At 41.1% G+C, this 27,904-nt stretch overlaps 1 protein-coding gene across 7 annotated transcripts in view; it reads left to right on the top strand.

The window, feature by feature from the left end:
* The window catches only part of AOPEP (aminopeptidase O (putative)), a 387,210-nt gene that overhangs the window by 349,707 nt on the left and 9,599 nt on the right, over nt 1–27,904 (top strand). For 4 of the 7 annotated variants that reach the window (XM_073344962.2, XM_073344964.2, XM_073344966.2 and 1 more), the window contains 2 exons: nt 5,265–5,309; nt 7,008–7,124. In XM_073344962.2, the coding sequence (XP_073201063.1) occupies nt 5,265–5,309; nt 7,008–7,124 (162 nt within the window). The remainder of the gene's footprint in view (nt 1–5,264; nt 5,310–7,007; nt 7,125–27,904) is intronic. The other 3 variants (XM_073344963.2, XM_073344967.2, XM_073344968.2) reach the window with 1 other exon arrangement.

Here is a 27,904-nt window from a genome sequence, read left to right as displayed (position 1 = left end):
ACAGCATTGATTATGGAAGTGCAAACTGATTACTCAATATTAGAATTTATGGCCAGATTTTCAAAAGAGCACGGTTCCCATTTAGGACCCTCCATGAAGTGGGCGCATTTTGAAAAGGGCTCAGCACTCAGCAGCTCCCCATTGACTCAGTGGGAACAGTGGGTGCTGATCTCTTTTGAAAATCTGGCCCTTACAGGTTGCTCTTTTTAAAATGTCAAATAATTTCCTTTAATATGGTTTCCAGGGTTACATTGCTAATCATGTTGCACTTGAGAGAAAATTGTAATTGAGAACCTTTCCAGGCACCCCAGTGGCCACCATAAAATGCAACTGTATGTAAGGTTTTTGGTTGCTTGTATATTGACAAATGCACTATGTTTAACATCCAGCATACTTTATCCTCTTCATTTGAAAGGGAGCATTGAAAGTCTTTGAGATCAAGATTATTATGTTTGTGTTGCATACATAATTTTGTACTATTCTTCTGGTTACAAGCCCTTCACCCAGCAATATGTTCATATGGATAAAGGAGACAGAATAAATCATATTGAGTTGTTCTGGCAGATAATACCTTTAGAACAATAAATTATGTAAGACTGTCTCCTTCAAAAAATGAAAACTTTGATGTTACAGATCTGAAAGTAATTGGAAAACTCATGCAAATGTATTCTTAGTCAAATAAATTTCCTCGATGCCAAATTTGTCATATTTACTTGTAGCTAGTGATAGAAGATCTTTTAGTTGTAACAAAATTGATATTTCTAAATGCATCATATATTGACTTTTGATGGTGTATATTTCATTATTTTCTTCAAGGAGTTTGACAGTAATCTTTGGATATTAATATTTTATGGGAACAACAACAAAAATGTCAGTACATTCCCCATTTAAAAAAAAAATTGGGGAACACAAAAAATCTGTTTGTTAAACAAAGGTCAGGATACTCTGAGAAGTGCTTGAAAAAGCCACCCACGATGGGGGGACATATTCCATTAGAGCTAGTTTACAGATAGATGAGGCTGTGCTATAGAGACAAACATTTATCATATTTCTTAATGGTAGTTAAGAACATTAACAATATAGAGTATTAAAATTAGTCTTTAGAGGTGGGAAGGATTGTCCAGTTATATTTTAAGATGTTCTGAATTATAACCAAACTGATTTTTCTACATCAGGCATTTTGTAAACAGTGACCTAAACTGTGCGCTTCTTCAATTTTGTTAGTCTCTGAAATAGGCCTTTTTTAATTTTGTGATTCAGTTCAAAGCATTTTTTTGGTCAGCTGTAGATTTCATATATGTTTCTGTGCATTAATCCAACTACAGAGTAGCTCTCTCAGAATTAGAATTTCTTAAATTATGTTGTACCACAACATACTGGTTTAACAGCTGTTTGTGTGTGTGGAGGTTTTTATTGAATTTGCATGCTATTTGATATTGAGCATATTTTAGTCCCTGAAGGAAAATCGCCTGTTTTCATTTAAAAGAAGTGACTGCACAGAGAAACAGCATTTAAGAATATTGTTTAAGGTAAACTGTGACCAGGTCTGTCTAAATTTGTTTGTTAAATTAGTAGTATCTTGAATTCTCAGTCTTATTTCTTCTGCACATTGTGAGGAGGGAGAGATTTGTTTTAAGAAAGTTTTTGTTTAATTGCAACCAGCAGAAAACAACCCCAAAGGCAAATTGTCCGTACAGAGAGTTTACTACTCAAGAGTCTTGCTTTTTTTTTTGGTTTGCTTGGCTGGTACAGAGTTGAGGCTAAGAGAGGCCCTATAAATCTTTTCTGTTGGACCAGTAGCAGCGCTTTCTTATCTGCGTTTAATGAGGAAACTCCATTCACTAACAAAGCTGTGGATTGTTTTTTTTCTTATGCAAAAGATGGGGAGGAATTCTGTTTAACTTTGGGAAATCTTAAAAAAAAAAAAAAAAAATTTTTTTTTTTTAAAAGACATTTTCTGGGACTGCCTTCAACCAAGGAAACACCGCTGGATTCCATTGTGTTTCTGAAACGAAAAACCTTCTCCATATAATTTTCAAAGGTCAAATAGCTTTAATTCTGTTTTGGCCGTGTTTGTGTTGAATTTCAGCCAGCATTCTCCACTGTACAGTAGTGACTTTTTTCCTTTCCCCCTTGTTTTCACTCAGTATAAACAGTTCCTTGCTGTAGTAACATAGACAAATATAGCAGAGGACTCTTTTCTGGGAGAAGAGTCTCCCCATGCATTTCTTAACCATTTTTGGGAAGAATTGATCTATCTGTGTATGAGAGAGAGGGAGGCAGTAGCTGTAAATTGAAGTGACATCATATGTATTACTTCCATTGATCCGCTTTTAGACTACAGCCAGGACAAAAGGAAATGGCATCAGGGAGGAAGTATGCTCATTTAGGCACAGATCCCAGTGTGATAATGGAGTAATAATAGAAATCACGCCACTGTCAATCGGTTGCTGCATTAGTCCGAGGCGCATTTCCCCTCCAAGGAGGCTTTCAATGACTTCATTCAAGTGTAGGCTGAAGCAAACGGGATATTCAGCATACCAGCTGTACTGCTTCAGTGATTTGTGTCCTGGCTTAGGGGTGCAGCGCAAGCAGTGGTGCTATGGATGCTCAAATGCATATATCGTTGTCACATTTCATGGCTGTGAAAGGTCAGTAGTCAAATGTTTCAATGACATTTTTCTAGTAAAAATGGTGAATCTGGCATTTATTGCATTATTCTAATGGGGGAATTGACAAATAGTCTTTTTAGTGTGGGTGGTCTTCTGGGATGTGGGGCCAATGACCGTATAGCTACACTGAGAGAGCTTTGAGGAGGCAAGATTCATTGTCATTTTTACAGGCTATGGGTGACGTTCAGAAAATTCATATTCTATTCCAAGGTGCTTTGTGGAAACTTTCTAAAAACTATTAAAAGTTCTGAGATTTACTTGTAGTACAGTATCCTATTTGGAGCATTACTGAATTATAGTTTGCTGTGGATAAAATACAAGATAGCTGTTTTCCCTTGTCTCCAGATGTTTAGTAAACATTGAATCTCAGTATTTAGAGCAGGAGTGCATGTGTAAGCTAATTTAGTGACAACCTACAGTTGTAGTTTTCTGGACAAATATTGTCTTTTCCATTTGACTGTGTCCCTTTTTTTCCTCTTTGGTCTCTTTCAAATACAAAATCAGTTTTGGCATGCCACATCCTTTCAAAATTGTGTTTCAAAGTTAAAGGTCTAATTGTACGAACTTAAAAGCCACTGCACCAGTTCACGAACAAGAAGCAATATTTAATACGCTATCTGAAAAGAAAAGAAAAGCAAAAGTATTCAGTACCTTGGTAGAGGTAGTGCAGACAGCAACTTCAAAAGCAAGACAAGCAAAATAAGATTCACAATATTGGGAAAATGACCTTCTAGCTGGGATATTATTTAGTTGTGTGGAACATTACAAAAAAGCTCCAGTGTGCTTGATCACAACATATTAATTCATTCCCTTTTTGTAGTTTTTGTACAGTGAAGTACAATCAGCCAAAAAGCCCTGGGAAAGGAACTTGATTTCTAAGGGTTTTGGGGGTAAGGAGTTGGGACTAGAACTGTCTGCTTTAAAATATATGTACATGATGTTGTATCAGTCATCACCATACTATCTCTTCACCAACTGGTTGCATTAGATTCACACTGTAAATAGTGTTTTAATTCTGACCACATTTTCTGGTGTAAGATTTCTCCTTTAACAACCACATCAAACTGAGCATTTTTGTGTGACACATATTCCGTTATTTGTCAGAAAATTTTTGCTTTTTAATGCAGAAAACTGTTTTTATTTTTGTCCAGGTAGAAATATACAGTGGCACTGTAAAATTTTGCCTTCCCATATTTTGCTGTTGCTATATCGTATATTTCTACTAATGATGATGTACTCAATATACAGTCAGAGAATTTGATTTGATTACATAAAATGTACTTAAAGTGCAATTTGTTACTACTGTTGTTTAACATTTATATTGTGTTAGCACCAAGAAGCCAGCCAGGCCAGGGTCCCATTGTAGCAGCTGCTGTACAAACATATGGAAAATGATAGTCCCTGTCCCAAAAAGCTCACAGGCTAAAACACAAGACACAACAGGTGAATGAAACAAACATTTGGATCAGGGTTGGTGATGGGGGAGACAAGGTAAGAAACAATAATAGGATGTTCACAGTTAATTAGACATCTGTATATTTATTTACCAAGTTTGAGGTTTTCTGAAATTATAAAAAGGTCTTTAAAACAAAAAAGAGAGAAAATAGTTGGTTTACCAAATAATGTAATTCATGCCATTCCATTTGGGAAAAACAAGGAATCTATACACAAATTGGGGATTTTTGTAATAGTTTTTGCAATGAAGCTTTGTAGAGCTTTCCTTATCTTGAAGCAAGCTACATGTCATGTTAGGGAGAGTCCTTTTATTAAGGGGGAAAAAAACCTGAGGGAATATGTTTGCGCTCCCAGCATTTTAGTTAAAATGAATAAGAAAGGACAATATGTTATAGCTGTGCCCACTTAGTGCCACTTTAGTTGGGTCTGTCAGCATTTCCTCCGTTAATGCCTCTACCTTCTGCTCTAGACACTCGGTTTAGTAGCTCATAATGTGGCCTTAAATTATGCTGTGAGCTGTGACCTGGCATACAGGGTCCCATCCCAGGGACTTAGAACGTTGGGAAAAGAAGAAGTTACAAGTTTCCGTTGTTATTTTCTGTGTGCTCAAATGTAATATAAATTTTAAACTGTAATTCTCAAAATGCAGCACAGTGAGGTAAATTACGGAAATGATTATTGCCTTACCTCTGGATTTCTTTGCTTCTGTTGGCCTAAATCAGATTCCCCAGCGTTATTTTAAATAATAACACTTTGTGTGTGAATTCATATTACAGATATGGTGAAAAACCTTAAAAAATAAAACAAAACCACAGCTACCTGCAGTTTCTAAAAGCTAAGGCTGGCCTTATTATCCTTCTGTTTAGCAGTGAAAGCTTTCTAAATAAGTGCATGGTGTTCTGCAGCATTTCAAATTTTATTAGCATTCAAAATAAATTCAGTTTCCAAGCAGAACCAATTCCCAGACGTCTTTCCTGTCTGTCGTGTCTCCCACCTCCTCCCCCGGCCACTTGAAGCAGCTGCTCTTGGAATAAACAATAAACATTTCAGTGGGCATTTTAGTGGGTGACTTTACATTGAAATATTAATAACATTTATTTTCATTTATTACTATTTTTAACTTTGTTTTCCTTGCAGTTGGCAGGTTTGAGTGTTACTTTGAAAATATTCCAATTAGAACAAGTGAGTAGGTTGTGGCTTTTTTCAAACCCCGAGAATACAGCTTTAATAATAAAAGAATGCATTGTGAGGAAAATAAATTGTAAAAATGCTAGTGATTTATGTCCCTTCTTATTAGCATTTGATTTATGTGCTAATGCCAAGCGATGTCAGTCTGAGAGTGAAGATAATGTCTCATTGCTTGTTTAGCTGGTGATATCTGCCAAAGCTTTACAGGTTAAGATTTGAGCAGAAAATTCTTGATTGCTTCATGGTCTTTGAGCAGAAAATTCTCAATTGCTTCATGGTCTTGTTGCCAGAGTGCTGTTTTTTGGTATGCAAGGGGCTATTTTTAAAATAAAAGAAACAGTTAGGAATTCTCTCTGACACTTGCATCCCTCCAGGGGGTCCAAGGCAAAGTGAGAGGGAACCTTTTTTCATCTCAGGCTAATTGTAAGGTAAGGGTTTGTGTAGTCCAAGCAATCAACCTTGGCTGCAGTTTCTTTCATGAGAAGATGAAAGTAATGTTCTTTATGTCTGCCTTTGGCTGGCACCTGGGAAGCTTAAGAAGGCAGGGTGGAGTGGTGGGCAGCGCAGAAGCAGGAGAAGGCCTTAGACCGAAAGGGAGACTGTGACCTTAAATTGGGACAAAAGTGGAATTAGGGTGGAAGCAGTATGATTTTTGTCCTTTAATAATCTGCAAAATGTTAGAACTGAGTAATGGTGGGTTTGTATTTTGCATGCAAGAATTAAAGTTGATGATATGTGGGGTTTTTTTCTTTTTCCCTTTTGGTGTCCCAGAATGGAGAACATGGGTGTGTGGGGGAGGGTGGTGGGGTGGACGGAAGCATTTGAGTGAATCAGGAGCCTGTGATAGAACTTTTAGAACCCTGAATTTCCAGTATGTTTCCTGGCAGCTATTGTGTATTCTTACTTTGTGCTTTCCGTGAATTATTTATTTGTTCGTCCGATAAGCCTATTAAATGAAGCACTTAAGCACTCGTTACATCAGGCGTCATGCGCTTTTTCTCTTCAGGCTACCTGTGGTTCATCTAAAAAATGTTACATTTTGGAATCAGGAACAGCTGCTAAATATATATACACAATAGGTACATAGACATTATATCTTTCCCTTCTTTTTGGTATGAGAATGGATAACTTATGACTCTTTGCACTAGAAATGTGCTGTCACAGTCTTAATTTTGCTGCATGCCACTTATTTATACCGTGTTTCTTTGTACACTGCAGGAATACAGTGAAATTGTTTATATAACAAATCAGCAGACCCCTGATGTAGTTAAACATTCATATGTCTGGTGGCCTCCTGAAGTGATGCACTATAAATTATCCTTTTGTTTCAACCCCACCAAGCCTCCACAAAATGGAATTACTTAGCATATGTATTCCATAAGGAACAGAGCCTATTAAGCCAAGATAATGTTTGAATAAGAAAACATGATTTTGATCTGATCTAAATATAGAAATGAAAAGCCATGGAAAATGAGTCTTAACTAGGCCCCAGAACAGAGTCTTTCAAAATACAGACAACATGAACTCTGAGGTTTTTCCAAAATCAACTAGCTCTTCATCAACTACTAGGTCAGCATTTCAAACACATGCTAGAATTACACAGGTTATCCTAGCCTTGTTGTCTTTGGTCTGTGTCAGTTTAATTGCTTAGTAAGCAGTTTTATTCTTACCATACATGTATTTTACTCTTAGCTTCTCCCGGACCAGCTGGTCTTACTTCTGGAATCTCTGTTGGAGGAGAAGATGTTATGTCTCAGAATTCTACAATGCTTAGAGAAAACATACCACCTTGATGAGCAGGATGCAGAGGTAATTCATTAACAGTCCCACTGCAATATTAAAAAGAGTCATTGTGCTATTGACTAGGAATATTGACATTCCATTAGGACCCAGTGCTATTCCAGCTTCTTTTTCCATTAGAGAATTCTAAAATTGTGTGTATATGTATTACTGAAGAAGCAACAGGTACAGAATGCCTGCCTTACTCTGTATTTCTCTGTGAATATGTATATTAGTGAATATCATGTGTAAGCTAATATGTTTGCATACTATAGTTAGACTATCTAAAATAATTAGTACAGCCAGTTTGCATAGCCTCCACTATGTGTGTACATGTGAACAGTACGCGCGCCTTTAAGAGGTGTGCGCACACAAATGTTAAAACTGCTTACTTCATATATACATATTGTATACTGGAACTTGCATGATTTAGATAAGGTGTCAGACTTCAGAATGAGACCATTCATGTTTGTTTTGGTCTAAATTTCTTGTTCCACTTGATCAGCTCATTGTTTGCCTTTAGCTAGCACTTACATAATATAAAATTGTGCTTTTATGAGAGAGTAAAATGACTTCTGTGTTCATGGGATATGAGTTCCAAGGAGCAACTAGATCTTTATAGCTGCATCTGTTAATTGCAGTATGTGTTTAAACAGTCTTGGGAGAAATTATTATTTATATGATGATATAGATGTGCATAGCACTTTACAGACAAAAATAAGGACACAATCCTTACTCCAAGGGCTTGCAAACTTAGGGGCCTGATCCTGTAAACACTTACTGCAGGGCATGGTGTTAACTGTGGGGTCTGCGATCACTTAGTGCTTAAGGTTTCTGCAAGAGCTGTGCTTTATTCTGTGTCCAGTTTCAACTGGCTCTGCCTAATAAGATGTTCACAGTGCCTCGCCCAGACACTCTGTCTGGGAACCACAGCCATTAAAGCACAATTCCCATACCATATCATCCCTTCTAATCCAAAACTTAATAACACTTACTACTACTGTGCAGTAGTCCCATTGACTTAGCAGGCTGAGAGAATTTAAGTTAATAGGACTGCTCATGGTAGTAAGCAACATTCACAACAGTAAATGTTCTCAGGCTCTGGACCCCACGTAGACAGTGTCCAGAGAAAGCACATTTGGGAGAAGATGGAGGAAATGAAACCAATCCAGGAAATATGCATTGTGTAGATGCTGGTTAGATGTTCATAAACAAAAAATAGTTATTGAGGAGAATATATTCATACCAGTATAATGAAGGAGCACTGTTAAACTTAACATATTTGACTCCTATTTAATTAAAAACTACTGTGAACACCCCAGAAGGTCACTGTGCATGGTTTCTCATGTATAATTGAAATTTTATGGTAGTAATTAAAATAGAAGGAAAAAGTGAAATCTGGCTCATGTTTGTTACAAGAAAATGGCTAGGTAGACGTAATATGTTTTAGAGCCCCATATAAATCCAAACATTAATTTAAAAACTCCAAACTGCAGTCTAGCCTTTTTCAAAAAAACTCTGCCAGGTGACATTTCAACAGTTGCTATTTATTTCAGCTTTTTATTTTTTGTTTATCAGAGTTTCCAAGTGCCAGACTTATTTTCAATTAGTATTCAAACAGACTTTTCTATTTATAGGAATTAGGATCTATTTTAATCACAGATGAATGCCAATGAAATGTCAGGAGTTCTATAATGGGAAGAGGAATAACTAGGGAGGTAGGATCAAAGCGGGAGCTCTAGTGTTTCTATTTCATGCCAGTGAATTGTGAGCTACTAGACCTTGGGTTTAGGGTTGTTTTGTTTTGTTTGTTTTTCCTCCTTAAACTACATAAATTCATGGGGGTTGGGTTTTTTGGTAGCTTTACTTAACTGCACACCAGTGATCTTTCATATTTTTTCTCTCTTTGCAACAAAATTATGACCTCAACAAAAGAAGCATAATCTCTGTTTTATTGTACAAGGTGAAACCAAAGGCTTAACAGACCTTTAAGAAGTACAACTAAGATAACATTACCATTAGAGTTTTACCAGTCATCAGATCAGAGACACGTACAGTCCTTTAAAGGGAATGTTAGTTTACACACTGTCACATACCTAAGGAAGGGACCTTTCATGTTTCAAACTACAGTAAGTGCAGAACAGAGTTTCTTTATAAAGACACTGGGACATGGAATTGCAGGATTCCAATCCAAGCTTTTAGCTGAGCTGTTAGGGTCTAAGTCTGATTAGCTGGGACATTAATCTGTTATAGTTAAACCTACATAGTTACAGGATCTCAAATACTTCTATTAACAAAACTTCACAATGTGAATATTAGAAAGGTAAGCATTCAAAATTGCAGGCATAGAAGTAAAAAGAAAGCTGTTAATGTCACAGTTTTTATTAAGGATCTTTTTTGTATGTAGAAAATTGTCATTTCCTGTCTAGCAGCAGACAGCTCAGTAAAGTACACTAACTTCTTAATTATTAAGAAGTAATTATTTCCAGTTACATTAATTCTTGTGCTGGAGATTAGCCATGATCAGACCAACAGTGTACTAAACTGGTATAATTCTTTAAAACAGGCATGGCACATGGATCCTACTGTTAGCAGAAATTGTCAATAGAACATCCAGTACACCTTTCTTAGTACTGTAGGTAGCAAAGTGACCTCACTCTAGCAACAGAAGGAATATAAAAATATTAATTTCTCCTGCTAGTAAACTAAAGCTATATCTATACTTACAAGTTTACAGTGGCACAGACACATTATGCCTGTGGGAGAGAGCTCTCCCATTGACATAAAACCAGCTTAATGAGCGCTGGTAGCGATGTCGGCAGGAGAGCATCTCCCACCGACATAGCGCTGTACACACAAGCGCTTATGCCAGTGAAATTTATCACTCGGGGGTGTTTTTTTCACATCCCTGAGCTACAAAAGTTTTGCTGACATAAGTGCTAGTGTAGACATGGCCTTATGTGTATGTATGTATCCATTTCAGATTTTGTATTGCTGAGGCAAGGAGTCTGAATAATCTCACCTCAGTCAGCATTGTGGAGAAATGGGTAACGGGGGAGAACAGAGAAGACAAAATGCCTCTGGCAGCTTTCATCACTCTGGGCAGATTGAGAAAAAACACATTTTTCTCAGTCTCTCTCTCTCTCTCTTTTTTTTTTTTTTTTTAAAGACTTTGGTGTTCTTTATAAAGATTGCTGCTTTGATACTTCAGCACAGCAGCATTCAACATAATACTGAAACCAGTACAGAAGAAGAAAGGGAATATATTGTACAATAAGGTCTCGAGTCCAGTGTGTATGGAGATTGGGAGCGCATGCATTAAGCCTGTTTTGGCTGTGAACTGCTCTTTAGCTCACTCACATGTATAATACAGACTTCCCTGACATATATCTCATTGGAGATGTAAATCTCTTTCCTGAATTTCAGAAACACTGCAGGTGACCTGATGATTATTGCTCAGCCTTTCACCATATAAGAGAACAGCGCAGACCATTCCTTCCAGCTTCTGTTTCTTGAAGCCTTTATACACATTTGTGAGGCATTAACCTTCCTTTTTCCAGTTGAACATGCTTTCTGTTCCAGCCAACATTTCTCTTCTGAACTTACACTTGCACGCTGTACTGTATCGAATCAGAGAAGTGTGGGACTGGAAGGGACCTCAATGCGGTCCAGTCCCCTGAACTCAAGGCAGGACTAAGTAATAACTTGACCATACCTGACAGGTGTTTCTCTAACCTATTGTTAAAAACCTCCAATATTATGTCTAGGTATGTTCCTGTGAGATATAAACTCACATATAAATGGGTCATTTCCTTGTGCAGTATTGTTCTCACCTCCCCACTGTGCAGCACTTGGGTGTCTGGGGTTTTCAGCCATGGGGTCAAACATGATTCCAAAAAGACCAAGGGGCCAGAATCAGTACTTGGGGGAGACTATCTGCCTTGTTCTCTTCCCTTTTTTGCCACTTGGGCAACTCAAAAGGAGCAGGTGCCACCCACAAGTCCCATACGCCAGGAAATCCCCAGCAGGGAAAGTCGTCACGTGGCACTGAGCTAACATAACTGGCTCCTATGTCTTCCTCGTTACAGCTTCTCATGGGGCACATTGGGGGTAGGAAATGGCTGTGCTGGAGTGAACTGTACTTCAGTTATCTCCAGCTCGTTTATAGTCCCTCAGAGACTGCAGCTGTTTGGCAACAGCTAGAGCAAGACCTAGGCTGCTCTAAACTGTGCTGGGGCAGAGTATTGAGGAAGCTGTAAGTAGTTGATGGTTCTCAGCTTCTCTTTTCCCCCCTCTCCTGCATGTCTGTGTAGCAGAGTGGAGCTGGCCTTTGCAAGAACCAGCCAAGCCAAGCTCCTGCCTTGCTCTCACTGAGGCTGCCACAGCCCAGCTGGTAAGCAAGCAATGGAGCTACCCGAGCTACACTCCTCCCTGCTGGGGCAGAAGGGTGTTGAGCAGCTGCAACAGGAAAGAGAAAGCAGCTGCTCAGAGTACTCCCAGCTCACATGGAGCTGCTCCTGAGGCTGCAGGGGCAACAGTGGAAGGCAGTGACCCCTATCAGCTCCGCACAGGAATGGGCTGATGTAAACACCAATCAGGGAATATGTTTTCATTTCATAATCATATATGCATAATACAATTGCCCTTGACTGCCATTGTTGGACACTGTCTCCAGGGCCAGATGTGGGACACGGCTGGTCTAGTGGCATATCACTAATCATAAGTCACATAGACCTTGCATGGTCTAGGATGCTTGCTTAACTGTACTAACAGTATATCCCTCCTATTTGTGTAGTGCACATTTACAGTAAATAATGATTTCATTGCAATAATATTTCCCACGTCCAGTTTCTAGATTTTTAAAGGCTTAAGTTAGATCCTTAGACGTTTATGGCCAAAGTTTTTAGTGGGCCTTCTTGGGGTTGCGTGCTCTAGTTTGCATACACAAATGAATATCCTGGCACATACAATAGGCATGATTTTACAGACTGCTGTACTGGGGGTCAAAAGCTGTTTTCTTGTAAGCCCCCAAACAAGCAAATGAAGCAGCTCAGTGTGGACTGTGCAGACGGATTGAATACAGCATCCAAGAGGCTTCCAGGATAGCCAAAATCCTTTGTTCCTTTTAGCTCTGCTTGTGTCGTATTCTCCTTCTGGGCTGAGGCTTCAGCTGATAGACTTAGAGAGAGAGCTGGCTGAGCTCCCTAGACATATATTCTAAGCACTGATGACTTTATGGATGAGTATTGCAGAATTTAGTTGTAGGGTGCATAAAGCTGCAGTCTCCTAACCATGCTTCAGGTTTAAGGGATATTTGGGGGACTGTTTGTTCCTTATTAGATCTCCTAACCCAGGAGTCGGCAGCCTTTGAGAAGTGGTGTGCCGAGTCTTCATTTATTCACTTTAATTTAAGGTTTCACGCACCAGTAATACATTTTAATGTTTTTTAGAAGGGGTCTCTCTTGTAGTCTATATATTATAAAACTAAACTATTGTCGTATGTAAAATAAACAAGGTTTTCAAAATGTTTAAGAAGCTTCATTTAAAATTAAATGAAAATGTTGATCTTATGCCGCCGGCCCGCTCAGCCCGCTGCTGGTCTGGGGTTCCATTCACCTAGGCTGGCAGCGGGCTTAGCGGGGTCTGCGGCTGGGACCCTGGCTGGCAAGGGCCCGGCAGCCAGAACCCCAGTCCGGCAGTGGGCTGAGCGGCTCAGCCCGCCGCCGCTCAGGGGTTCCATCCGCCGGCTCCTGCCAGCCGGGATCCCAGCTGCCAGACCCGCTCAGCCCGCTGCTGTTCTGGGGTCCCGGCCGTGCCCATGTACAATGGGTACCTACCTTCTCCCTGGTTCTGGCCATTCTCTTCCTCTCTCTCTGCACTGAGCTGAGGGTGGGAATGCACTGAGCACAGGGCTGGGGTGAAGGAGCAGGCTGGGGGTTGGGGTGTAGGGTCTGGCCAGGAGCTAGAATGAGGGAGGGGGCTCAGGGTTGGGGCAGGAGGTTTGGGTGCAGAGCGCTTACCTGGGCAGCTCCCATTTGGTGGGAGGGGTGCAGGAGCTCCCATTTGGTGGGAGGGGTGGGGGTGGGGATGTGGGGGGTGCATGAGTCAGGATGTGGGGGGGTGCATGGGGTGGGGGGGCTGGGGATGTGGGGGGGTGCAAGAGTCAGGGCACAGGGCTGAGGGCATGTGAGGGGGTGCAGGTGTCAGGGCATGGGTGTGGGGGGCCTGGGTATGTGTGGGGGTGCTAGAGTCAGGGCTGGGGTTGTGGGGGGGTGAAGGAGTGAAGCAGAGGGCTGGGTGTGTGTGAGGGGGGTACAGGGCTCAGGGCAGGGCCCTTGGGGGTGTGCGGGGCTGCAGGGCTCATGGCAGAGAGCTGTGTGTGTGGGGGGGGGTCAGGGCAGAGGGTGTGGGATGGGGTCGTGGGGTGCTCACGGCAGGTGGCTGGAGGGGATATGCCCCGCTTCCCCAAGGCCCTGCCCCCACTTCTCTGTCTCCGCTGGGAGCAGCGAGCAAGCTGACTCCGCTGCTCCCCTACCCCCTCCCTCGCAAGGGCCATCAGCTGAGGGAGGGACGGAGAGGAGGAGGAGGTGCAGGAACCCAGCACACTGTGAGAAGAGACAGGGGAGCCGGCAGGACCAAGCTTCTGCCCCCTGCCCCTTGACCCTGGCAGGCAGCAGCGTGCCATTAAAAATGGGCTTGCATGCCGTCTTTGGCACGTGTGCCATAGGTCGCCGACCCCTGTCCTAACCCAATCATATGCCCTTTATTTTCTCCCATAGCATAGTTAGATTGGGTTACGTGGGGTTCCTCCTCTCCTGTTTTTGAGGAAGTTGCTATACAGAAATCTATAGTCTGTACTCGTAGTAACCAAACCACAGAAAAAGCATTTTTTCCCTTCATTTGTCAATTGTTTCCTGCGTACAGTTGCCTTTTATTTGTAATCACAAAACAATGGGCCACCACTTTATTGCTGTTTCTGCTTTAAAAGTCACACTTCCATGAGACTAGGAAAAAATATTGACCTACCATTACAACTGGCTGAAGTCTCACAATTCTTTGAGACTGTTAACTTAACAATAAATATCATCTAGCCTGTATGCATGCATGGGCTTGCTTGTTCTTAGAGAGTATTATGTTTTATGTATCAGCCATTGTGTTTAAAATTTGGGAAGAGAGGATAGATTGGCTTGAAAGGAGAGGGAAAAACAACAAACCTACTTTTGTTGTGCAGAAGCTGGGACTTTCCAGGTGCACCCACTGCCCAAGGTCAGTTAATATTTTTTAAACCCTAATAACCTTGACAGTCTCTCTTTTGATATACTTGCGTAGGCTGAACATGTATGTCTGAGCATAGTCTTTTGAGAAAACCAAGTTTAGAAGTTTCACTAAAAGAATTTGAATAATTTAGTTACAAACATATTGACACTAGGGTGACGAGGTGTCTGGTTTTGGACCAGACCACCCGGTTAAAAAGGGATCCTGGCAGCTCTGGTAAGGACCCCTGACCGAGCTGTTGACTGTCCGGTTGGCGGCGACACTGTGCCGCGCAGCGGGGCTGGCAGGCTCTCTGGTCAGGAAGCAGTCGGCATGTCTGGCTCCTACCCTTGAGGGCGGTTGGGGGGGTTCATGTGCTGCCCCATCCTCCGCCTGCAGGCGCAGCTCCCGTTGGTTGGGTCAGGGCAGGGGAGGAACTAGCGTGAGTATGGTGCACGGGTGCTCAGCGGGCAAATGCTGAGGGGTTACGCGGCACACACCTCTTCCGCTGCTGCCTGGCTCTCTTCTCCTCGCGTGGCTGGGCTCAAGCTGTGGTGCATGCCCTGCGGTGAACCGCAGTCCGTCTGTCGCCCCATCGCCGGCACCCAGGAGTTTGAGGTATGTTTATCCCTGTCTCCGAGTGCTGGGAATGGGGCTTCACCCCTATCCCCCTCACTGCATCCCTCCCACCCCAGCCCCCCCCCCACTTGCATCACTGCGTCCCTCCTTGTCACAGCCCCTCATTCCCCCCGTCACTACATCCCTCCCCATCCCAGCCCCTCGCACCTCCATCACTGCTTATCTTCCTATCCCAGCCCCCCACACTTCCAGCCTCCCATCATTGCCCCCCCGCCACCTACCCATCCCAGCCCTCTACCCCTTACAGCTCTCTCCCATCAATCCTCGCCACCTCCCAGAGCTGCAACCTCCCATGTCCCTCATCCCCCACAGCCCTGTACTCCATTCACCTCCATACACTGTTGCACTCCCATTATATCCCTGTACACCCCTGTGCCCCCCACAGCATCAGGCACCTGTAGCCTTCTGCCTCCCCCTGCATCCCCATCCACCCCACATACTCCCCCACACTCCCTCCTCTCTCCTTAACTGCCCCCTCTCATCCCCACCCTGCTCTTGTCCTTGGCCTCTTTCCCTCCCCATCCTCTCTCCTCCACCACCACCCCTTTTCCCCTCCAGCCCACCCTCCTGCCTTCCTGGCTGGGTGATTTAGGCAGCCTCTAGAAAAGTGTATGAAAATGTCTCTGTGTAGGCAAGTGTGTGCATGCATGCATTGTATGCGTGTAAGAGACTGTGTGTCTTTGTGTGCATTGCTGCATGTGTGTATACCTGTGTGAACAAAATTTGCAGCCTAATTCTTTGACTTTTATTCCTTTTGCTGGCTTGCACACACACAAAAATTGATGACAAAATATGTGTGTATTCATTTCATAACAAGTTTTTTAAAAGAAAAGTGAACTCTAAAAGAAATGTATTATTTCTTAAAAAATGAATGTTGTTGACTAGTAATTGCAGAAGAGCCAATGTATCATACATTTCTCCCCACCTTTGTCTAGCTGAATTATAAACTCTTTGTTGCAGACTCTCTTTTTAATTGTATGTCCAGCACCTACCACTCTGGAGCCCTGATCTTAGTTGGGGTCTCTGGGAACTAAACAACAATTGTAATATTAAATAATGTGGAAGTCGATGTGTTAGTGCATGATAGATGTGTACACATGAATAGACATGTCTATCTGCATGTAGGTGTGGGAGTCAGTTTCTACAGATTTATTTATATAGGTATCTGGACAGGTGTGCATTTCTGTGGTTATGCTCTATGGATTTGTATTTGGGCTTCAGGCGTGGGCCCTTAATGGACTTATTGCAGCTGTAATAATGTGTGGTCCTGATTCCACACATAAAATTACAATAACTTTAGTGAACAGAAGACATGGAGCTGGTTATGAAAAATGGGAAGAGGGGAGGGAAAGAATCATGAAAACCTTTGTGAAATTTCATTTTTTTAAAAATTACTCTCTGACTATTTTGCTGCCGGCTCTAGCATCCTGTAACAAATAAAACCTGAACTTAGCATAATACATCTGTCAAAACAATAAATATGCCTGTTTGGGCCTTGCAGTGAAAATGAGCATGTGAGGGCAGGGGAGAGAGCAAGCGATGGAGTGAGTGGGGGGGGGGCCAGCAGGCGGGGCAAAGGTGTTAGGTTTTCTGGAATTAGAAAGTTGCCAACCCTAATTGAGACAATCGAGAAAGCTTACAGCTGTGTTTCACAAACAGTAATCAGTAATAAGCAGCCTTCTTATTAAGCTATTTCCACAATTAGCTTTCTTGGTTCTTTATTCTAGATGGGGACAGGGATGGCCTATAAAACCAAAAGACTAGAGGCCATGGAAACAAGTCTACAGAGCAATAACAAAGGTGATACGACAGAGATCTGTCTACAAAACCATTTAGGTATGCTACAGAACAGAGGAATGGATAGGTGGGATTCTGTCAGTTCTATATGATGCTGAAGTGATGCATCTAGAACTGTATTTTATGTCCTGGTGAATTATGGTAGATTTGGTGATACAAAAAGTGGAATTTAGATTAAACCAACAGTTTCATGCTACATTTCCCCACTACCTTCACTGGAGAGTTTGTTTTTCTTTCCTTCCTGCCTACAGAACTGGCTTACATTTTTGTAATGTATGCTGCCTGTGTAGCAGATAGAAATTGTTTTGTTAGTTTTTCTTGCCTCAGCAAATTGGTTGAAATGCTATTCAGCTCATAACTCTTCCCCTTTATTTCAAGATCATAAGGTGGTAGATTTTGGGGAGAAGAGAAAGGAGCGAGACTGTAACTGTGTTTGCAGAAAATGTGAGTGTAATGAGTTAAGATCGTATCATACGTCATGTGGGTGGCATATTGCCATTTTTATACAACTGCTTCATTGTACATGAAGTCTGCCTATGAAACCAAGGCCATAAAGTGGTGGCATCCTATTTCACTGACGGAGATCCAGTCGCTAATATAAACTATACAAGGTGTATGGTGTCTTAAAAATAGTGAGAATTATGTTTAGAACAAAATAATTTCAGCCCATTGATCTTTCCTAAATCATAAAATACTGGCAGATGTAAAAGTACAGATAAACTACAACGCAATATCTATCTCTCTACTTCCCTCCAGATGATTAAGTTAAGCTCATTCTTGTCCTCTATTATCCAGCTGTCCTGCAGGTTGTCATTGAGCATTGTTAGAAAGCACCCTTGTAGAACACAGCTCTATGTTGTAAAACTTCTTGGAGAACAGGAATTGGTCACGAAAGGTCTGACCATGTTGCTAGACTAACGAAAGAGGGAATTAGCATACTTTCTTTTCAGAATAGTTCCCCAGCTAACTCTCAGTCTCTGAGTATGCTTGGGGCTTTGGCGAAAATGGTTCAGTAGCCCTCTGCACCATACATTTGTACCTTTTAATACTATATATAAAACTTGCAGGTTTCTGTCATCAGGTTGCAAATACCTCCACACAGCCTGCTTATGGACAAGAAGTCCCAGTTCCTAGCTATCTTAACTGGGCCAAGGTCATGTTGGACTGCAGAGCAAAACACTGGAGTGTTTCGTATTGTATCATTGCAGATAACTGGGGAAATATCTATACAACACTTGTACTGAGCCTGTGTCTTAGAGATGAGATCCCCACATTGAATTGAGGCAGAGGAGGGGAATATGCAGTTTGGTCTAATGCCCACATTGCCTAAATTTTCTTTCTCTTTAAAACGGGAGGCAAAATAAAATCTGTGGTACTTAAATTTAGAGCCGTTAGATTAAAGCAGCTTTCTGTTTTATTCTGTATTTAAACATATGGAACCAAATTAATCCCTGGTGTAATTCCAATTGAAATCAGTGGAGTTGTATAATCTTCTGGAGGCTGCAGTGAGTGGGAAAAGAAAATTGAAAAAGTAGTTTCTGATAACATACCTTTCACTTTCCAAAGATGAGGCTCAGGACATTGCAGAGCTGGGTGTGAGGCAAGAAAATTGGAATAGGATGAAGAAAAAGGCTTCCAGTAATGACAATGGGAATGTCCCTTGGGTTGACTGGCTCTCATGTCTGCCACAGCGGAGTTGATGTGTTGGGATGAATTTGTAAGCTTGCCCAAAGGATAATCTAACTCAACACCAGTAGCGATTATTTGGGCTTGTTTTGTTGCTGCATGAAAAGTATGGGGGCTTTTCCAGCCACTTGAGAAGTACACAAAATTCTGGAATCAGCATTCGCTCTCCTAGGTACATGTTTAGAGTGCAAGATTTATTGGGTGCTCAAAATAGCATTTCCCCAATCAGCAGCCCTCCCTCATTCCCTAGGATCTCCAGGAGCCAACAGCTGTGCATGTTTGTTCCAAGTGATTTCATTTGCTGCTGGGTGGCATTAGTGAAATGTTCCAGGCTCCTTATTGGCGCATTATACTATGTCGTCCACTATTTTTCTAATTGTTTTGAGCTCTTAATTTGCTCCTCCTCTGGCAGCCCAACAGCACAGTGAGATTTGGAAAGTGGGGAGCAGATTGAAAGAGAGATGTAAATATGGAATTGTTTTCTATTTGTTCTTTATCCAAAGCAGCAAAGAAAGAGAATGTTGGTGCTTAGTTCCATTTTTCTAAAACCTGCCATATGAGGAGGTGACTAAGGTGAAGAGGTCCCCTGAAATTCTAAAATTTGTCCTGGTGGTTTTGGTTTTTTTTTGTTTCCTTGTTTGTTTGTTTTTTGTAAGGTGCTTTTGCTATATTTGATTGTTTATACAATGCTGAGGGGCAGTAAAGGAAGAAATAGCGCTGTAATGCAAACTGCCTGGCCTTGTCATAAAATCTAAAAGGTTATAGTATTGGTATATATGTGATGGCCTTTACACATTTGCCAGGATGTTAAGGAGGATGTAGTGTTGAGAAACACAAACAAGTGCCTTCAACAGTCTGGATTTGTGTTTCCTGATTGTTACAGCTTAAGACTGTAGCCGTATTTGTGCTTTTAATGGAACACTCTCTCTTAATGCAGTAATTGACACAACTCTTTACTTGGAGAAATTTCTAAAGATAAATGTTATTAGAAGTTACTATTTTTAATGTTTGATGGCTTGCTTTGTGCCTTTTCATTTCTCTGTTAAATGTTGGCTGTAGATCCTGGTTATCTCTGGACAATACCACAGAGCAGGAAAATCTGTCACACTCAGAGAACATAAGATCTTGGTAGAATGAGGAATGGGTCAGATCAAAATTGCTAACCACAGTTAGTCCTGACGTCATTACCTTAGCCAGAAATAAACCACTCACAACTCCATCTCTCTATTGCCTAGTAACTGACTAACTTCCTAATATGTGGGTACCGTTTTGTCCTCACTAGGGTTTTGCTACATTTCTTTCCCTGTCCAAAGGAGTTTAAATGGTGGGGTTGCGATGCCTCAGAGAGGAATTTTGCTGTATTCTACCTGGGGTAAGAGTCTTTGGAAATATCAAGTGTGAGTGAGTGAGCGATGCAAAACTGGAAACCTCCGAATAAAACCCTGTTGTTCTGATTTCAGTACAGGGTGTATGCATCTACTGAGTTTATAGCATAAGATGATACTTCCCTTAAGGTTGATTTCCTTATGGTGTGTGTATATGAGAGGTATCACATTGACATGCTTGGACACTGAAGTCCTCTGTCAACCAGGACTTTATGGAGTCTCCGGCTTTCCCTTTTTGAAGTGGAGTAGAGTATTTGATTTTTATGATTTTATTTTATTTGGTAGGGTTATGAGATGGAAGGGGGTGAAGTGTCGAGAGTGTCATTCTTACAATGGAAATCCTTTTGGAAGAGGAAGGTTTTGCAGCATTTCCTAAAGGTGATCAGACTCTGGATTCATGTGATCTCTTCTGGAGGTGGTTCCATAGCCAGATACCCATAATTGAGAAGGCTTTGTCCCCAGCTCTCTCATGCTTTGTCCTGGACTTTGTGATCTGCATTGTACCAGAGGAGCATAGTTGTCGTGTTGGTTTATAGATCAGAATTTGATTTTTAATGTAGCTGGGGCTTGTTGCATTCCCTGTTTTGAAAATTAGGACTAAAGTCTTAAAGTAGGAGCCAGTGGAGGGACATGAAATAGGCAGCCACATTCTTTATTGGCTGTGGCTTGTGCATCCTCTTCATGTTTCACTTCCAATTCAGTGAATTATAGTAATGAAGCCAGAGGTGACACATGCATGGACCAAGGGGAGGAAGGGACAAAGTTTCCTAGCAAAGTGGAAGTTAAAGAAGGTATTTTTAGATACTGATACTACCTAGTCATCAAACCTACACATTGGTGTAACCAAAGGAATGACGTGCTGGCCAGTTGGTACTTGAAGTCGTTTTTCTCTTTATTGACTGGGACATAAAACTTCTTCTATTTGCAGTTTTTAAAAACTTGAATAATAATTAGAGAGAACATAGTGGGTGAGTTAATATCTTCATTGGGCCAACTTCTGATGGTGAAAGAGACAAGCTTTTGAGCTACACATGTTCTTCAGGTCAGGGAAAGGTATTCATGTCAGCTAAATACAAGGTGGAACAGAATGTTTAGCATAAAGTAGTTAACACATATTCTAAGGAACCATTCAAGGTGAAGTGGCCCGTTAATACCTCTGCAGTCACAGGGCAAAAAAGGGGGGCCAGTGGCTTACAGATGATTGTAAGAAGCCATAAATCCAGTCTCTTTATTAAGACCATTATTTTTAGTGTCTAGCAAAGTTATGAATTTAAGCTCTTGGGCTCATCTTATGAAGGTGTTGTGCAGGCTCACTTTGAGGATGAGGACTGAGAGGTCCGAAATGGAGTGATCATTCTGTGAAAAGTGTTCGACCACAGGTGATACGGTGTTTTAGTCTTACCATTTTTCTGTGTGAGTTCATTTGAGAGCATCGTGATGGTCTGGTTTTGCCAATATAGTTGTTATTGGGGAATTCAGTGCGCTGAATAACATACACCATGCATGTGATAGGCATGTGTAGGACCCATGGATCTTCAAAAGTGTGTTGTGGGGGTATTGATCATAGTAGCAGTGGAAATAAATCAACAGCTTTTGCACCTGTTCTATTGGTAGGGTCTGATGTATGAGGAGCTTGGTGAGGTTGAGGAGTTGTTTGAAGCCAGAAGAGGAGAAAGATTTCAGGAAAGATTTCTTTCAGGATGTGGTGCCCATCTAATATGGATTGTAATTGTTCAATTATACCCTGTAGGTACTAGTGTGGGGTGGTAGGTGACAACTAGGGTTGTGCAGTTGAAGGTTTTTCCCCCTGTATTGATGCATATTCTCTTTGGGTCACCCATTCCATGATGTGATCTACTTCTCTGGTAGAATGTTCTTTTTTCGTGGAAGCGGTTTTGAGTGTGTTAAGGTGTGTACCCTGGATTTTCTCCTCGGAGCATATTCTGCGGTATCTGAGGGCCTAGTTTTAGATAACAGATTTCTTGTTGTTACTGGATCTATGGATATAAGTTTGGTAATCTTAGGGGTTTCTTGTATATAGTTGTCTGTAGCGTTCCATTGTTGAAGCTCATTGTGGTTTCCAGGAAGTTGATGCTGGTGCAGGAGTGTCCTAGAGAAAGTTTGGTGGATGGGTGATGTTTGTCGAAGTTGTAGTGGAAACCTATGGGAGAGTTCAAGTCATCTGTCGAGAGGGTGAAAATATTATCGCTGTATCTCAGGTATATCAATGATTTCAGAAATTCTTCCTCAAAGTGGCCCCTGAAAAGGTTGACGTATTAGGGAGCCATCCTGCTACCCATGGCTGTTCCCATAATTTGGAGAAAGTGTTTGTTGTTGAATGTAACATTGAGGATGTTAAGGTGAGGGTGAGGATGAAATGGATAAGTTTAGCGATGTGTTTGAGGGGGATATCTGCATGTTGTCCATGTCTTGTAGATATTTGAGACAGGCAGCTATTCATCACTGTGAGGATGTTGTTGTATAGGGAGGTGACATCCATGGTGGCAAGGATGGTGTTCATAGGGAGGTTGTTAATGTTTCTGGAGGAGGTCGGTTGTGTCCTGGAGGAAGCTGGCCCTTTGTGTGATAAGTAGTTCAAGGATGGTTTCTATGAATTCTGATATTCCTTCAGTGATCGTTGTGGCCTGATATGGTGGGTCTGCCTGGGGTGGCTTCTTGGGGCATGAGCTTGTATTTTGATTTGTTTGGGCAAGGATTTTTGAGTGAACTGTAGTGTGGGGTCCTCTTTGATTTCTTTATAGTAGGTGGTGTCAGCTGTCGGTTCAACCTTGTATTTAGCTGTAATGCTGTGAGTACCTTTCCTAGACCTGGAGAAGATCTTGGTGTAGCTTGGAAGTTTGTCTCTTTTGCCAACAGGGGTTGGTCTAATAAAATATATTCCCTCACCTGCCTTGTGTCTCTAATATCCTGGGACCACCCTAGCTACAGCAACACTTAAAAAAAAAAAAAAAAAAAAAAAAAAAAGGTAGTTTAAGGGTCATGGGCATTACTCCATATGCTAGAGAATTAGACAGTGGGTACCTGTCCCACTGCAGCGCGCACACACACACACACACACACACACACACACTTGATTCAGAAGTTGGAGGCAACACCTCAGAGCTGATGAATTATAGGTTGATGGTCAGACTTACTATGGCTGAGAAATTGAGCCCTGGGCAGTTTCAGCTATAACAGTAAAATAAGAGGGGGAGATGGAGTTTAGATTAGCTTTGTCATTCTCCATTGGCTAAGTGGGGCAGGGTTCTTGCCCATACTCTGCAGTGTGATGTGTAGGAGAGGAAGTCTTTGGTCTGCAGTGGTGCATGAAGGACCACTATATAGAAGGTGACTCCAAAAGCCAATGGCACTGCAGCAAAACAAGATTAAACAAATATTTCCAGAACAGCTTTAGAAGGGGGAGCTGATTACATCTTTTCAGCCATCTCCAGCCACTTACACACAAACATCCTGAACGAGCAAGACTGAAAATGAGAGAGGGAGGAAAGCATTTGGTTCAAGTACAAGAAGAGTATTTGTTTTTAACTAAAGTTTATTTTTAAAAAACGTTTTTCAGTTTGCATGCTGTGTTAAACATATCACAGGCATTGTGATATAGAAGACTTGCTCTGTATGAGGGAGATTATGGCACCATAAATGGAAACACAATGGGAAAAGCCTTTACGCATAGCAGGGGAACTCTTTCTTCCCACAGTTGTTGAAGCTGCTGCACTAATCAGTGTTTGTACTGGTTTTTTGCCCTGTTCTTCTCTGAGCTTGCTATATATCACTAGCCTATCAACACTTTATCTGCGTACAATGAAAGATGAACAAAAGCATTGCAGTCATGTCCTGTTGTATGTCAGAATTTAATGAAACACAGAGAGAATAGGCAGACTGAAAGGACATTTGGGGATTACAGAATTACATGTTTTAACTTAGTCACTTACTTACAATGAAAGCTTTGACACCATAAGAAAGGCATAGTCTGTGCCACCGGAAGGATTAGGCCCAGTTTCTTAATTCCTATTACCTTTCCCACCCTCCTTTTCAAACCTTCTTTTATTAACACAAATGTCATTGATTACAGATACAACTTGCCTGAGGAAGGAGCGTCTGGCCATATAATTCTGTGTTTTCTTTGTCTGAACCATAGTATTTACTCAAATGCAAAGAAGGTGGGGTTTGTTTTTTCTAAATCAATCCCACAGCTCCTAGTACGTGCTTTATTGCCATGGTAGAAGGGGTGGCAAGGTTGTCCTGAAATGCTTTCTGCTACTAGCAGTGTGGTCACCCCGCCTTTCTGGGTGTATCGTAGGTGAAGAGATGAAAGCAGTAACTCACTCAACTCCTCAAACTTTCTGGGTTTTTACAAGTGGCATTTGGTTCAATTCCTAGGTTTCCATGTTTTATTGGGAGGAAAGCAAGCACTGGGGGGGTGGGGTCAGCACATGCACAAAGACAGCAGTAGAACTGAAACTGAAGTATTATGTACAGAGTGGGGGAGTTACCTGAAGTAACTTAATACAGTTTTTGTTAAACCAAGAATGGGTTCTCTGACTATCTTTCATCTGGTAAGATTCTTTTGTATTAACTGGAAGTGGCTGAACACTAAAAATCAAGTTGGTGAGGCAGAAGGATAGGAAATAAATCTATATTTATGGGACCAAATATTTAAAGAGGCCTCAATCCTGCCGCCCTTTGCAGGCACGATGAATTTTGTGAGCAAGTGACGGCATCTAGTTGAATAACCCGATTTTTGGATGCCATTGCATAGATAGATGTCTCAGTGCTTTCGATTGTGCCCAGAACCTGCAATTGACTGAGGGTGTAAAAACAATTTGTTTTTGAAAAGTTTGCCCATAAAGAAAAAAAATCAAATGAAAATATCTAAATAGAGAATTGTGGGGAAAGCTACTGCCACCCACACTTTAACTGCTCAGTAGAGAGAGGCCTTCACTGTCTAGGGCTGTCTGTCAATCGCACACCTGTCAGCAGCATTTAATTTGCTTAGGAAGACCAATCAAAAAGGATTCAGACACGTAAAGGAATAAGTGAGTGTGCTGATTAGCACATTACTGTTAACATTAGTTAGCTGAAAGGGCTGGTTTTCTGTTGAGATTCTCTCTTCAGTGTATAAGCATTCTCTTCTAACAGCTTTAGATATCGAAGGTCTTATACTACATAGTTCTCTAGCTCTCTTTAAAATTGGAAATTAAAGAAGGATTGCACGTTCGATTAGCAAAAACTCTTATTAGCACAGTACTTCATTAATAACCACATTGTGACTTGCTGGGTTATCAGTTATCCGTTCTTATTGCAAGATTCTGGAAAAATTGTGCAGTGATCCAAGTTGAAAATTAATGAAGTGTGACAACTAAGCAGCACAATCCAAATCTCAAACTCTGAGTGCAAAATGCCTTGGTGCATTCATTGAGGGCCCAGTTCTGCCAACCGTACTCACAAGGCACTCTCATTGATCGAGGTTCTATTTAGCTTGAGTAAAGTGGGCAGAATCAGGCTCTAAAGAAGAAAAAAATACTGCATCTGTCAAGGGAGCTGCCCAGGCCCTGATATCACCACTTCTGCAGGCAGAGCTACCTTGGTTCTGTGTCCCTATAGCACGTGGCCTTAGAAGCACTGCTGGAGGGGAGAGGGGACAATTGGTTATGTCTGCCCAGCTACATTATTCTCATCCCAGGCCTTTAGAACAAGTGATGCCTTGGCCCACACTCCTCTAATGAGGAGGGGGCCTGGGATGGGAGACAAGAAGCTGGAGCTCTTGTGGGGAGGGCCATAGTGAGGGAGCTGGAGCATCTGCTGGGTTCAAAGACAGGGTGATGAGATGTATGTGCGTCTAAGGCTTAATATTGTAATGAATTTCGTCCACTAATCTAACTTTGGGAAAAGCAGCCTTAACATAGCAGAGCCCTGTTGTAGCCAGCGGACTTGCTAACACTGCTGCCTCTTAAGGTCTAAGGGTGTCATGAGGTACTATCACGCAGGAAGTTTTGGGAACTCTAAGCTAATGAGATCTTTTCCATGGTCCTGTATTTGTGCCATGACTGTTATATTTGGATGAATGGCATTATTGATAATGAAGCTATGGTCTTTTCTACTTCCCTGTCATTAGAAAGTATGGTTGTGCTTTAAGGCAAGGAAATGGAGCCCGACAGTATTAATTGAACTTTATTGACATTGTGAGGTCCCCAGGGATAGACCCCTAAAGACTATCTTGCTGCTGAGATGTATTTGGCCCTGAAGTGTCGTCAGTGGGAGTGTTATGATTCAGAATAATAAGTACCAGCACTGTGTAGAGTCTGAGGTCTTTTGTCCAAAGTACACGATGACTGAAACTGCTAGGTAGTTTCCCTGCTTGTATTTCTTAATGACAAACTGTGGGGCACATAGTATTCTCCAACTGCAGAATCACTGACAAAAGAATGATGAATATGTTCTGTTTGCATTTAATACGATTTTGTCTAGTAAGAATATTTTAGCACATTGCTGAGCTGATATGCTGTCAATGCAATTGTAGCACACACATGATCCGAATATTATTAACACCACCTCCTTCAGAGCTGATTCAGCATCACTGAAAATCTTACTGAGGAGTACATTTCCGCTGAAATGGGATTTGCATGCTAAAAGCCCTGAGTCTGAGTACCAAATACTAATGTCGATTTGAAAAACCCAAACCTTACAGCATGAAACTTAGTGGGTGCAACTACTTAGTTAAATTCTAAAATAGCTGAGATGGCTGCTCTTTTAAATTGAAAGTGGGTAGAAGGATATAGAAAAATCATTAAATCATTAACAATATTTTGTTACAGTAATGGGCAAATTGTGGGGTCTTTTCTAAACCATATGTTTTCTGCCCTAAACAATTGTAAAAACTATTTTTAAATCCAAAACGTTAGTCTGCGGCACTCAGCAGTGTTCACTAATTATCCCTGAATCCAATTTATGAGGAGCTAGGAAGAGAGAATTATGCTGAAAGGAAATAAATAATTTCAGATGGAAGAAATCTGGGATGATCTAATCAACAGACCAGCATTCCAGGGCTCCAGAGATATCCAGCTTCCTCCTCATTAATTAAAAATTAATCCATTGGTTGATTAGTTGCAAAAGTTCTTTGTATTTCTCCTTCTGCAAGGAGACTGAAGTCTGCAAAGATTCTCTAGCTCCAGTTGTCCATTATATTTACAATGGACTTATCTGTGGTTAGTTACTGTAGTATTTATAGTTTTGATTAACTTTGCATCTCACATGCATTTAGTGTAGTTGAACACATGGTTGGTAAATATCTTAAGTCTTTTTGGTCCAAGTTATGTTCTGTTTGGAACTTTAATTGGACAATAATAACTAAAAGTGTACTCAAGTTTAAAAAAAGGCTCTGTTTTCTAGAGTCTCTAAGCATGTTTTTGTTCTGAGATTTAGATTTGTTGTCTCCTGGAGCTTTTTTAATTGGATCCAGCTATTAGCAATATTTACTCATTTCCCCTGAAGCGAGTCTCCATTCTGCGGACCAAAGGCTTAGTACAAACTTTTTAGATTTTTTTGTTTTTATTAAAATGCATGGTCTAAATTACTTGCTTTCTAAATCTTATTTGCAAGCCTCAGAGGTAAAATATTTTCTGTATGTATGTTTCCTTGTTTGCATGTGTATAATGGAGCTCTCAGTGACCTCAATCATTACAATATATTGTATAAGCTGTGTGTGTACTTTAACTATGCCTGTCTGGCCATTGTTTGATTTTTGTAATCATTTGGAAGGTAGGTGGGTTTCAAATACTAAAAGTTATTGCTTCACTTCAAGGACTGTTTGAGATGGTCTAAAAATGTTGTCTTCAAAATAAAGACGTCATTGGCAAGCTGCTGGTCATTCAGCATTCTTGAAAATCAGGGCACTTACAAATTTTCTTACTATATTTATATTAGTAATAACTTTGATTTAAGAATTTATTTTTATATTATAAGTTTTTGGTTTTTTTTACTTTTTTTGTGGGTTTGAAAATAAACTAATCAGTGTCACTGGTTTCTAGTCAG

This window comes from Lepidochelys kempii, chromosome 5, assembly GCF_965140285.1.
Source record: "Lepidochelys kempii isolate rLepKem1 chromosome 5, rLepKem1.hap1, whole genome shotgun sequence".
Classification (NCBI taxonomy): domain Eukaryota; kingdom Metazoa; phylum Chordata; order Testudines; family Cheloniidae; genus Lepidochelys; species Lepidochelys kempii.
This window is presented reverse-complemented; position numbering and strand designations above follow the sequence as displayed.